Source organism: Octodon degus, unplaced genomic scaffold, assembly GCF_000260255.1.
Source record: "Octodon degus isolate 3935 unplaced genomic scaffold, OctDeg1.0 scaffold00016, whole genome shotgun sequence".
Classification (NCBI taxonomy): domain Eukaryota; kingdom Metazoa; phylum Chordata; class Mammalia; order Rodentia; family Octodontidae; genus Octodon; species Octodon degus.
Window position 1 is genome coordinate 10743877 of NW_004524592.1, and position 14345 is coordinate 10758221.

Consider the following 14345-nt stretch of genomic DNA (forward strand, 5'->3'; position numbering starts at 1 on the left):
GAATTTTATACTTAGCAAACATACCTTTGAAAACTAAAAGTAAGATTTTCTGGTTATACAAACTTGAAATATTTTAATACCTCCAGAAGTAGCATATAGGAAACAACAAAGCATAATTCAAAAGACAAGAGAAGTTGCAGTATGCTCCTGGATGAACAATAAAGAGCTCTCAATATGATAGTTATGCAGGACTATATAAAATATGTTAGATGAATGTAAGTCTTGATAACAAGAAAGGGATTGTGCTCACTATAAAAGGACCAAGATTCTTACACATTATATCCCAAGCAAGCATCTCACGCAAATGAATGCATAAACATTTAACATGTGAGAATGCAAGAACATCCCAGGGAACATCTGAGAAAAACTAAACTAGAAAGACAAATTGAAAATCTGATAAACAAGCAGCACAGTTTATAAACACACTGTTTGGTTAAATAATGCTAAATGCATAAGTAAGCCTACAAGGGTTAACACCACCAAATAAGAGAACAAATAAAAAGAAAAATACAGATTTAATTAATTGGAAATGAAAAAATGCTAATGAAACATTTATGAAAACTATTTCACATACCATCAGAAAGACAAATGATAACAAGATGACATCATGTTATGGCCTACTGTGTTCCAAATAGAACAAACAGTCTAATCAGTGTACAGAGAAGGAAGCCCACTCTGTCACCTGGGGAGGCCCAAAGCTATCAGCACAGTAACAGCAGGAGTTCACCAACTCCTGTTAGCCATAGCATATAAGAGGAGGAGAATCTGGACATGAACTGCTTCTGGTTAGGGCGCATAGCCCAAGATTTTAAGTCCTGGCCACAGCATGCTCAGTTACATTTCAGTGTCCAAACAACAACAGAGTTGTAGGTCGGACACTTTTCTTCTGTGAACTGTCTTTCCAGTTCAGAACGCCACACACCATTCTTTTTGTCATGGTTTCATCATTGTTCCATTTTCCTCCAAAGGCAGAAACCCATCAGTAGCAGATGAGTGTGCTGTATTTCTTGGATTTGGTTTGGTTTGAGAATTGGGGCAGGGAGACAGAGGTGCTTGGAGGTCTAATTAGGATAATTCTTGTGGCAGTTATCCTCAGAATGCATGTTATTTCAGTACAAATAGCTGGGGCTGCACATCATACCCACAATGACAACTAGCTCCAAGAAGAAAATACAGTTCTTCCAAACCTGCTTTCTGAGACTGCCCCCAGTGTCCTGGCTATTGGCAAACATCTGGGGAAACTCCTGTTCTCTCCCAGTGTACAAGCAGCAGGTCCCTGCATAAGCATGGCCCAGGAGACACTCCAGCCTCTAAGGCACAACACACACCCTGTTCACAGAGCTGTTCCTCCTTACATCTTTGCTGTCTGACATGAATCCCACCAGTGCAGCTGGAGCCACAAAACCGGCAGACCAGAGACTCACCCTCTCCACAAGGATCCTCACAATCACCTCTAAGTCCATCTTCTTCTCTTTTTAGAAAAGAAATCATTTACTCACAAAAAAGCAGCCACAACTTGGACTCCTTAGGCCTCTGGTCCATAATTAGTAAGTTTCATTTACTGAGTACTTCCAAACACCAGGTGCTATGCAGGGTATCCTACACTAGTAATCCCATTTCAGCCAGGATAGCCTCTGGGATTGGCACTCCTCATACTGTCTTTTTATAAAGAATCTGGGACTTAGGCAAGGTTTGGAGAGACTAAGCAACTTACCTGGAGTTCTACTGATACTTCTGTCCATTGGTTGACTTGAACTTAACAACTCTATAGTTAGTGTCTACCCATAAAGGAGAAACTGCTTGAATGTCCTACCTTTAAATATGTGGCTTAGAAAAACATACTGTTTTGAAATTCTGGGGTTTTTTTTCCTTTTAAAATTAGAAATTTAATTTTAAATTTTACCAGCACAAATAGCTGGTACCACAGAGGTCTCAGAGCCTCAATCTTTAACTCCCAGGCCTACATCTTCTACTATGCAACAACAAAAGTATGAAGGAAAGCCAAGGAACTATCCCTGACATTCCAAACAGCCAAGAAAAAACTATGCTTATCCCTCAAATACAAAGCTACATCAGATCATTAAAATGCCAATTTCCTCTGACTTGAAATATCATTTCAGCGTGTAAACACTGGTTACATTGCACTTCACAAGTTGGCAAAATGGATATTATGTCATCTCTTTAGTTTAAAAAAAAACACACAGCTTACACAGTTTTTACCAAATTCAGCTTATTTCAAAGACCTACTGCATATTCATATAGAGTATAAGAAAATATTTTCCAAAAATAGAAAAGCTATTTCTAGAATGGTTCGAAAACTGACATATGTTTTAGAAAACCCAAACATGACCAACCTTGCAGAGTATGGGAAAGAGAACATGAAAGAGGAAAAGAAAAAATAAGGTAAGCAGATAAGCCAAACACTGTATAAATGCCAGCAATTTAAAACAGAAATTTATCTAGAGTACTCATTTGGGGGAAAAAATAATTAAATGGCAAGAAGTCAAGCTGTTCACAGAGGAATGCCAAGGAACATGTGTGGGCACGTACCCATGTACATAGCTCAGGTGCCACACACTCATAGGTCCTTATCATCAAGAAGAAAGGTATCCAAAAGGACAGAAACTCTCCTATTCAACTGAATGAAGTGTGAGAAGAGAACAGAGCCTGGACAGCCAAGGTTCTGCTCATGCTGGTCATGCCAGTAATTCACAAAGCCTAAGTGGCTGACCTGACTTCTTAGCATCCTCATCCAAACAAAGAAATGATAATCACCTTGACAGTTACAACTTGAGGACCATGTGAGAATATATTACATAATATATTTCACTGCCTTAACAAACTGAGGATTCAACACAAGGCTATATATTATCTTTATGACTGCCAAAGTATTCAAGAGTTGCATTGCAAGTTGATTTAATGTCTTTCACTTAGCTGAAAAAACAAAGAGCAAGGAAGCAAAAGGAGAAAAGCGGACTTCTCTAAGTATTGATTGATCTACATGGTTAATGGATCCCATTTGCAATACGTACTATATGTACGGTATTAGCAGGCCTATTTACAGCTAAAATAGTACAAAAGCCCCAATTAAGTGGCCCAGACTACAATACGATACAATAAATTCTTTACTGTCCATACTACATGAAAGGAAGCTTTGGACCAGACACTAGAATTTAGAAGATACTCAAAACCCAATTTCCATATTTCCCGCAGTACTATTTTGTGATATTTCTCTAGCTATGTTTAGAATTAACTACTTTTAAATACAATCTTTTAGCCCCAGTATAAGGCAAAGGAGGTAACCTGGAAGCAGGTATTGCCTTGTTTCTGCTTAGAATTAGAAATGAAGCAGGACAATTCCCCAGGGTAGACACTGCCATGCAGAGATACAAGAGGCGTCCCCAACCTTATAATTTTAGATCAGCAGTCGGGAGCTGTACAGTCACTTGTCCTGGAGTTCTACTGATACTTCTGTTCATTGGTTGACTTGAACTTAACAACTCTATAGTTAGTGTCTACCCATAAAGGAGAAACTGCTTGAATGTCCTACCTTTAAATATGTGGCTTAGAAAAACATATTTTTTTGAAATTCTGGGGGTTTTTTTTCCTTTTAAAATTAGAAATATAAATGAATAAATAAATTTTTAAAAAAAAGAAAAGTAGAGTTAAGGTAGATCTTGTTAACAAAAATCTTTCACAGTAGAACTGAAAGTAGCGCTCAAATTTATCAAACTGTGAAGTTCTACATGAGGAAATTAGCTTCTCTCTGCCCACTCTTTAGCCAGAGGAGACACCTACGTAACAAAACTTCATTCAAAACACTGAGCTAATTCATAGCTGCTCCAGAATGGGTGCCCAGTGATAGAGAATTTTATTCAAATTTTCCATGAATGAACATGATGGTCTTTAACATCTCATTATTCTTAATAAAATACAAGTGGGCCTTCCACTTTTCCAGCAAAATTCCTAACATTAGATTCCATTAAATTTTTACTGAATTTGTATAAACCCTAAGCACACAGACTCACCTGTAAAAATGCCAAATTCAGACACTCAATGGGCTTTGAATGAATGAATTACATGAATGATTGGGTCTCATATAGTTAAAGGGCACCTGTATCAATTAAGGACTGAATGCTGTGCTTGAATAAAGTCTTTTGATTACACACAATATTGAAAGGAAGAAAATATTTCCATTCAGAATACTGAGGAGCAATTAATGCTCCTCGTCTTAAAGGTGGGCCTGGCAGGATCTTCTGAGGCAGAAATTTAACAGGAATTGGACAGAGTGGGTGCCTGAGAAAACGTTTCTGGAAGATTAGGCACTTACAAGGGTTTTGCCCAAGTGGACCCAGAGTGTGGCCTGCTGTGAACAGAATCCTCCACAAACTGCCTCCTGCCCCAGCCTGGCCTTTGGATAAAGAGGCCTGGAGGAATGCTGAAACCAGAAGAGAGCAGCAAGAGTGGGGAGCGAGAAGAAAAGCCGGAGTTCTCTAGAGAATTTTACATCCCCTCCTCCCCTCCCCTCCCCTCCCCACGGAAAATTTACCCAGCTGAAATTATGCTTGTTGGGTGTGGATAAAAGGAGTCATGTGATGAGCTAAGGGTTCCATGAAGATTAAGCTGTCAGCAGTGGGGTGGATGGATTGACAGAGAATGAGGCAAGAGGGAGTGACAGGAGCACAATGCAGAGAGAGGAGGGAGGAAGGATTCAAGAAAGCAGAATCAGGACTTAGGAAGCAATCATTTCTAGGCAGGAAAGGGAGGAGAGGGAAGGCTGGAAAGTGGCTCCAAGGTTCACGCCTGGATGGCTGGTCAGCCAGAGGTACTGCTGTGAAAAATCAAGAGGGTAGGAAGAGCAGCACTCTCTCTGTTGATCTGCCTGCACGCCAGGGGAGGCCACCAACCCTGCGCAGCGCCACTGAGCAAAGGCTCCTGGGCCCTTCTCTGAAGGACAGCAGCCTACCTGCCAACTAAGCCTGACAACAAGTGAAGACAGAATGACTCCTGTGAGTCGACCTCCAAGCACAAAGAGCAAAAATCAGTACTGAGATAACCACACAGAAGCAAGACACCCAATGGCACAGCTCAGCTACAGACTGCTGAATTAATCTAAGGTGATATGATCAAAAAGGTCTGAACTTGACGGAAGAAAAGCATCAAAGACTAGGGCTCAAACTCCAACGCCCATGAGGGCCATGCAAGCAAGGGCAGTGAAGAAGGGTGGGTGTTAGGCACAAGGCACCTAGGTCTGTTTCTGTTGCTACACCGCCACCGACTGAGCAACCTATAAAGAGTACAGTTTACTTAGCCCATGGTTTTGGAGGCCGGGAAATCGAAGAACATAGCACTGGCCCCTGGACAAGACCTTGCTGCACTACAACATGACAGGGTGCCGCACAGCAAGACAGATGAAGTGTGCTAGCAGGGGTCTCTTCATATAAAGCCACTAAGGCCATACATACCACCACCACCACCACTGCCACCACCCTACACAGTCTTACCTTGTCTGTGTCTAAATTCACGTTGTGGCTGTTGTCACTGTGTTTGTGGTCTGTCCCCTCCTGCCGGAAGGTGAGATTCCTGGGGAGCCACATGAGTGGCATTCAATCAATAAGTATTCATCTCACAGCCGCCCAGCACTCAACATGCCACACCAAATGAATCCAAACCTTTCCTGTCTCCACCACCTCCCACCTGCCTTCCTGCAGCCCTGCCTCCAGCAAGGGTTCTGGCAAGGAAAGACCTGGGTTCAAGCCCTCCCTGCTGCTTCCTCTTAGCCCTTTGTAAAGACGCTAAGTACACAAGCACACATCTCAATGGCTACATATTCAGCTAGCTACTGGGCTTCCTACAGAATTAAGTAGGAATTTTTTTTGTAGCAGCAACTGCCTGACTTTCTGAGATTTCCCCCACGCTGGTTTCCGCCAACACCTACAGCCCCTGCCCTGCTGCCCTGTGCTTCCTCCTCCTCCCCCTCCAAAAACCTATCTTTCTGGGGTTATTTAGGGCCTTCCCACTTCTTCCTCTAGGAGGTTTTCTCTGACTCCCTGGGGGGGTTAAGGTTATTCTCCCCTATAGGGACCCACAGTCTTCTGTTCGAAGAACCAGCAAGTGCACAGACAGGAAGCACACCACCAGCTGCCTGCGTTCCACCCACACACACACACACAGTGAGCAGGGGTAGTGAGGACATGTCACCCATTCCATCCTCCCCACGGCCTGGTGCACCACCTGACTCAAAAGAGGTATTCAGTAACCGTGGGATCAGCCAAACCTCAGCACCCAACAGAGGTGAATCTGATTTACTCAAAGTGATCTGAGTAGATAGACACACACTGCTCTGCCACTGAGCAGCACTAGTAACAGTGGCAGATGCCAGCATGAAGCTCCTGCTTAGCCCACTAATGGTAGGTGGCAGTGACAGGATCACTCCCAGGAGACACACTCCAGGATCTCCAGCCTCAAGCCTTGGCTATTATGAAACTCTACATAGAGTACTACATAGAACAATTACAATATTGTAATAAAAACTATGCAAAGGGTTGGCCAAATAGCCCAGCAGATTAAAGTGCCTGCAAGCAGGTGCAGAGGCTGGGGTTTCGATCTCTGGGCCTGCCATGCGGGCCCTGCCCCCAGGGTGCGCTGAAATGGCAATTGAGACTGGTGGCACACACCTGTAATCCCAGCTCTTGGGAGGTTGTAAACAGGCAGATCACTACGAGTCTGATCTAGTACTGAGACCCTGAACACCCTGTGGACCCTTCCCTAAAATACAAAAAAAAAAAAGCAAATGTCTTCCCCTCCAAATATCTTATTGTACTATATCAGGCTTCTTACCCACAGTTGACTCCAACTAACTAAAACTGCTTAATGAAAAATCATAAATACAGAAAGGCTAGTGTACTGATATATTTGCTAAAGAATATAAACAATACAATAACTGTCCAGTTATTGGCTTATGCAGTACCAAAAACTCAAGTCTACAACACTCCTCCTACCACCTAGAACACTGCTGGAAACACATAGTAGAATCTTGAGGCTTTTTACATTTTGAATTGAATATAACATAAAATTTTACAGAAACCACTATACCCTGAGTGTTCCCTCATCAATTCATTTGACCAACATTTATTTAATGCCCACTACATGCCAGGTACTGAAGTAAGACCATGAAAATCCTGAATTTTATATACCACAATTCTATAGTGATGGAAAGGCTGTTAACAAATAATCAAGAGTCCTGTGACAATTCTGACTTGTCAAATAATCAAGTTCACATAAGTAAGTTAGGAGAGCCATCTCCATAATATAAACCAGAAGCTTTTACAAACATTTCTTTAGAAATTTTTTTAGAAATGAAAGAAACTTCCAATGGAGAATTTTTCCTCGTGTCCCAAAATGTGGTGCTTTCTTTCTCTCTTTTTAAATGTATTTGGTTGTTGCAGGGTCTCACTATGTAGCTCAGACTCATGGTGATCCTCCTGCTTTCAGCCACCCCAGTGCTGGGATTACAGGCGTGCACCACTATACCTGGACCAGCTCAACCAGCCCTGGGGTCTGGGCTTGTACAGCATGTGGTGCGGGGGATCGAACCATGGCCCCTGTGTTTGCCTAAGCTTGCCTAAGCAGATGCTTTAGTCCACTGAGCTATCTCGCTGGCCCCTATATTGACTTCTTAATATTGATTCTTACCATAAGGGTCATAAAAATATATGCTCCCAAATTGTTAAATGGTGTAAGGACATTTCATAGGAGAAAGACTGGGGATCACTTGTGCCACACTCCTCTTTCTGTTGTCCCCTGCAAAGAAAAGTGGAGCAGCTGGCTTCACAAAATACCAGTCTTATACTAAAGTAGAGCACAAGGCATCACCAGGTTCCAATTTCACTCAGGTCTGTGGCACAGCTCAGCAGCAGATCACGTGTTCTGCCACATGGACAACTCCCTAGGTTCAATCCCCAGCGCCAAAAACGTAAATATCTAAAAATGAAATTCATTAAACTTCTGTTTCTTTTCACACTTCAGTCTGGAATGGTGGGAGGAGAGAAGGCTTCTTTACCTAAAGTCAGTCCACGTAACAGGAAGTAATTTCGTTTGAAAGATTCCATTCACACCTGTCCAAAGTCTGGGTCACGGTCCTCCAGACCCTGTTCTACGCCTTAGACAGCAAGATTCTTCTTGCATTTCCAAGTCAGAAGACAAAGAAAATCCTAAGGCAAAGGATAAAAGCCCACTAATGTTTGACCAAAGGAAATTTTCAGGGAAAGGTACTTAAACTTTCCTAGGATCTGACCCGATAGGATCATCCCAGAACGAATAAATGATATAAGTGTTCATCCTGATTTTTAAAGGTATAGTTTGTTCATATATTGCATGGATGGCTAACAAAATGCTTATATTTCATATTCACACTATTCCACTTAGGCACCTGAAAGTCTCTATAAGGGAAAAGGTAAATCGCAATAACAAAGAGGTAAAATGGTACATTTTTCACTTCTCCATCTTCACATTTTTTGACACTAGATGTAGAGGGTCTTTCTCATCACACACCAAGTGACTCACAGATTCCCCATCAGACCCAAGCCAGCATCTGCTCATTTAGGTCAGTTCTGACACTAAAATCTGGAAATAGCATCAGATCACACAGGACAAGGGGTCTGCCCCTTAAGACTTCAATGCCCATTTCAGATGCCAACCACAAGCTCCCAGTGGGGGCCAGCACTTCTCAGAGTCTAAAACCATGGGTCCCCTGACCCCTTCCTCAGGCTCAATTCAATTTGCTGATTTATTATAAACAAAATCACAGAGCCAGGTGTGGTGGTGCACACCTATACGCGAAGCACATGAGAGGCTGAGGCAGGAGGATCGCTGTGAGTTTGAGACCAGCCTGGGCTACAAAGTAAACTCAAAGCCAACCTGAACAGCATAGCAAGACCCTGTCTCAGAAAGATAATCAATCAAACAATAAATAAACAAGATTACAAAGGACAGAAAGGCAGCCCGATGGGAGAGAGACAATGAGGCCAGCTGGGGGGGGGGAGTACTCAGCTTCCCCAGGCCCTGTCTGGATGACCACACTCCAGGAACCTTTGGGTAACAAAATACCCAAAAGCCCCTAGAAGCCAGCCTTCAGGGTTTATATGAGAAGTTTCCCTTACAGCTATGAATGGTTACACCCATGGCCATTAGTGGACACCTTAATCCTCAGCAGTGCGTGGGCGGGGGAGGGTAGACATCCCCACCCTTCAAGCATGTTTTATTCTTCCTGGTAGCCAGGTCATGCCCCGAAGCTACCCAAATACCACAGCCACCAATTATTACACTGTCATACAAAAGACAGACATTTGTCACTCCAGAGATGAGTGTTAAAAGCTGTGTGAAACAGGTATAGATCCAACAGATATTCCATAATATTATACAAGACAAAATTAAAATTTTCTATTTCAGGCCCAACTACTGCTATAAGATAGTAAATTAACTTCTTAGGTAGTTAAAAGAAATTATAAGAAATCATCAAGAAAAAGCACTTTCTAGAAAGAACTCTAAATTTTTGGTAAGCATTAAAGATTTAAAAATATAACCATTTATATCTGAGGTGTCTATAAATTCCTTGTCTGCTCTGGATTCTATTGGCTTATGCCTATTATCCCAGCATAATTACTAAGTATATCCATTTCTCTCAAAAATGGCATAGTTTGGCTGGACATGGTGGTGCATGTCTGTAATCCCAGCACTTGGAAGGCTGAGGCAGGAGGATCACCATCAGTTCAAGGCCAGCCTGAGTTAAGTGAGTTTAAGGCCAGCATACACTATATACCAAGACCCTATCTCAAAAAAAAAAAAAAAAAAAAATAGTTTGGACGACCAGTTACACATCACCCTAATTGGAGATGTAAAAGATTTCTACACATTCTTGGACAAAACGGAGATATTTCAGAAACACTGGTTTGTACAGAGGTGTCTGGCACAGTCTGCCTTTAAACTTTCCCAGTGTGAAAGAGTTAATAAGCACATTAACTCTCCCAGCTGCTAAGTAAGCAGCCTCCTCAACACTAAGTATTTATGAAAGCCCTTCAGACCAAAGGTGGAGCTTGGCCTTGCAACCTACATTTGGGAACTTGGTTCTCCACCTCTACCCCCCAATCTAGGGATCCAGGAGAGAAGCACAGTGATTCAGCATTTCTAAGGCATTCATTAAAATCTGCTTCAGGGCAATGGCATCAGGAGGAAAAAAGACCCATAGGACACAGATATAAAAATCAAAACTCCATTTTATAAAAGCAAAAATGATGAAATTTTACACTTGCTTTCTCCATAAAACATCTTCAAAGACTGGAAGGGGTCTCCCTCCTCACCGTTATTAAGCAAGTCATCCTAAGCTATAACAGAAAGTATATGAAATGTTTCTTGTCAACTAGCTCAAGAGATGCTTATAAACAAAAGTAAAAGAGCAATCCCAGAACACAAAGGGACATTTAACAGCAGGTGGCAAATAAGAATGACACTGAATACCTATATGAGAACATGTTTCTAAATCTTGCTTATGTCATCTATGTGTCTCTTGGATGGCAGATGATGTCTTTCTCATTTTTTTTTAGACGAGATCTCACTAGGTAATTCAGGCTGCCCTGGACTCACTATATAATCCAGGCTAGCCTTGAACTAATGGCAACCCTCGTGCCTCCGCCTCCCAAGTGCTGGGATTACAGGTGTATGCCACCACATCCAGCTATCCTTTTCATTCTTACCACCCTTACATTCTAACCTGCAAACCCTCAGCATACAGCTTTGTACATGAGAAATGCACAATAAATATTCAGCAAATGAAGCACATAAGAAAACAAAAATTTCCCCAAATATAATTTCTGTATAAACATTCTTTTCAAAAGCAGAAAAGACATCCAACCATAAGAGTAGGCTGGGAGTGAGATTAAAGCATCCCAACAGTAACTAAGTGCTCCATGGTAAGAAATCTATTGCTCTACATACGTGGCAAGTAAAGTTTAAATCTTTTTACCATAAAAAATCTCGTACAGTGCAGTCAAATCATATGCCACAAACAAAACAGTCATTTAAACTTGGACTAGAGACAAGCATTAGTCACAGACAGCTACAACACCTGAAGTAGGAAGAAGTTCCACTGAAATCTCTACCATAAGAAAGTTGATAGGAAGATCTCTTTACCATGGGCTTTAAAAGCTTGGAATGGACACTGGTGTACACACTTGTAATTCTAGTTACTTTGGAGGTTAAGGCAAGAAAGATCACAAGTTCAAGTTCATTCTGGGCAATTGAGTGAGACCATGTTCCAAGGTAAATTTAAAAAGAGCTCGAGATGTAGCTCGACACATTCTGGGTTCAATTCCCAATGCCAAAAATAAATAAATAAATAAATAAATAAGGCTTTGAGACAGGTTTTTTTTTTATCTTCCTCTAGTACCCAATGCAAAGATACTAGAGTCTATAAAAATGCTTCTCAATGCCTTTCACCAAGATGTCCTTAGATGTCTCTTCCTGCAGATAACACCCACTCTTCCTATCAATAAGACAAATGAGTAGACATGATGCATTAGTCAACCGACTAAATTACAGAGATACTTCTGGAGAAGAGGTCTGGCAGGGAACAGAGACTCATTATCTCAGCAAAGGGAGGCAGCAGCCACTTTACAAAAATGTAAAATAAAGTTAACTTGCTACCAAATTCAATAGGAAGGAAGTATTTGCTCAGAAACTTGTCTTGGTCATCTCGAATTTTGTATCAACTGCCTTGCAACCTTGTGAAGGGCACCCCAAAAGCCTTTGCAAAATGTTTGATAAATACTCTTACAATAAACCTACATTTCAGAAAACTAGAGAAAATGATGTAACCCATAGGTGGTTTCCTTAAATTCTAGATGTGCTCTCCTTAGTTGAGCAGATACAGCTCAAAATGAAATATTTAAGACACTGGCTCTATGTTCTGTGCCTAATAAAAACAGGTGCTGAAAATTTATTATGCAAATCTGCTTGGGGTCCAAAATATTATTAATTCAAAGAAATAAAAAGAAGCACGCAAAAAGGTTCCTAAAGTTTTTGGCTATTAAACACCTTTGTCTTACATTGAATTTTTTTTTTTTTTTTTTGAACTGGTGATTGAACTCAGGCCCTTGCACTTGCCAGGCAAGCACTTATCCTACTGAGCCATCTCCCTGGACCCCCATTGAATATCTTTTTAAAAATCAGCACCATGGTCTGAATCCATCTGAAAGTGAAACAACTGCTCACCATCAATGCAGGCTGAGTCTCAAAAGATCATGTCAGCTATAACTGATCTTCGTAGTACATAATCAACTTTTTTCTATTCTTTGTGATCTTTTAGAATTTCAAATTGTTTACCTCCTAAAAACACAATGGCAACCATTTTTTCCTACTGATCAATTCAAGAAAGAAAGAATAAACACTCAAGTTCTAAATGGAAAGGTTGCTGGAAATATTGCAGCCCAACAGCCCCTCCCAGCAAGCCTGTGTGCAGACTCAAAGTTTTTGTATGGTGGGGGAGGGGAGGCTTAGCCTGCACACTTACATGAAGGCTCACAGAACTAAGCCCAAACCACAAACACATTTTCTCTGTTGTTCAGAGCTCAATGCACTTGAGAGACACATGGGCTGTCTCTCAGCTGTCAAGTTTAGAAGGGCATCCAAAAATTCAAGCTCTAGTTGAGTCAGAAAAGGAAGACCAATGGCAACCCTATCCCAGTAGATCCCAAGTTAATTCTCTCCAGTTTCTCCTGACACAATATTAATTGCTTTCTTAATAAAATGCTGCAGTAAAATCTGTGAAATCAGATTCTGGCAGAAAATCAAATCAAAAATAACTCTTCCTGGTAGGTACTTTCACATACTCGGCTCCTGCCTACCTTATTATGCTTTTGCTGGTGCCTTGCCTTTGTGTCAAGAACATGATAAGGGCTTTCGGAGTCTTGGTTGATGTAATATATAAGTCTTGAAGGCGTTGTAATTTCTTTCTGCATTGCATTGCCGTAACTGGTATTTCTGCTGCTATTCTGTTGCAATGTACTGTTTTCATCTGCCAGGACTCCCAAATTTTTTTCTGCAGTTTCATTCCAATGCGGAGCTAGAGGATCAGGAAGCACAAACAAACACACATACACATATATACCCCATAATACATAAGTACTGAAGTGCATTTTCCCATTAATCGCATAAAGAAAGTTTTCCATTTATAAGCAAGTTTCAAGTGCAGGGGCAGAAAAACAAGTTGTGGCAAGATGAAATGGCCTGGGATAGGCTGATAGGCCATATAGGCTTATACAACCACACATCGCAACCATGTACACATTTTCTCAAGTCTAAGCAATGGGGGAGAGGAGGTAAATGGACTTAGGGACGCGCCATTAATAAGCATGCTCAAGGGTCCTGACCCTCAATTCTTGCCCTTCTGGGTCTACGCAAGTCCAACTGTCCTCTGCTTAGTAGTATTCCATGTGAGGGCTGAGAACACTCCTAAGATAACTCACGACTGAACGCCTGTACACACAAGGTTAACTGATTCATTTCACAAAATGGACAATTCTCTTTTCTTTTAACTTTGAAATGAGCAAAAAATTCTTTGCCAAAGAAGGATAGGAAGGCTGGCAGCTTTCCAATTTCTTATCTTCCCTACCAAGGTCAACTTTCTGCTCTCACTGGTTTCCAATCGTCAATGTATTGACCATTATATTGTTTTAATTGTTCATTATAATAAGCATTTTGAGAAATTACAACTAAAGGTCGTGGACTTTCATGCTTTGGTCCCTGAAGTATGCCTCGCTCACCTTAATCCCAACCGCAATGAATAACTCAGTAGAAAATCTGAGGAAACCACCCATAATCAGCACTAGCATCCCATCCTCCCTACATAGTCCTATTAGGGCTTTGCCACACCAGGAGCAACTTAGTCCTAACCTGCGTTTCCCAGGCACTGGCTCCCCCTCAAGTTGCACAAAGATCGCTGAAGAACCCGCTTAATCCCTCCCAAGGGGACCCACAGTCGTTAGGATGGGTTTTTAGTGAATGACACAGAAATAGACTTCCTGAAGTGAACTATAATGGACCGAGGGTCTGGATGCGAAGGGTGGGGAGGCGGGCAGGGAGACACAGAAGGCCAAGCCGGGGAAGCGTCCAGGGGCGCACGGACCCTGTGTCCTTCGCTTGCCACCACAGGGCCCATGGGGAAGGCGACGCAAGGACACGGGCCATACCCACCGCTGGGCGCAGCAGCCCCCCAGGCGCGGGGCCCGGGCGAGGCGGCGAGCGGAGGCAGCAGCAGCAGGACGAGGAGCAGGCGGCAGCGCGGCGCGCGG

General features: G+C 42.0%; 1 protein-coding gene across 1 annotated transcript in view; it reads right to left on the reverse strand.

Moving 5' to 3' along the window:
• Adam23 (ADAM metallopeptidase domain 23) overlaps positions 1-14341 on the reverse strand; it is a gene marked incomplete at its 5' end in the record, with an annotated part of 203716 nt that extends 189375 nt beyond the window's left edge. Inside the window, 2 exons of the mRNA XM_004626726.2 lie at positions 12900-13117; positions 14248-14341. Of these exons, the coding sequence (XP_004626783.1) occupies positions 12900-13117; positions 14248-14341 (312 nt within the window). The remainder of the gene's footprint in view (positions 1-12899; positions 13118-14247) is intronic.
• Between the last annotated feature and the right edge of the window lie 4 nt (positions 14342-14345).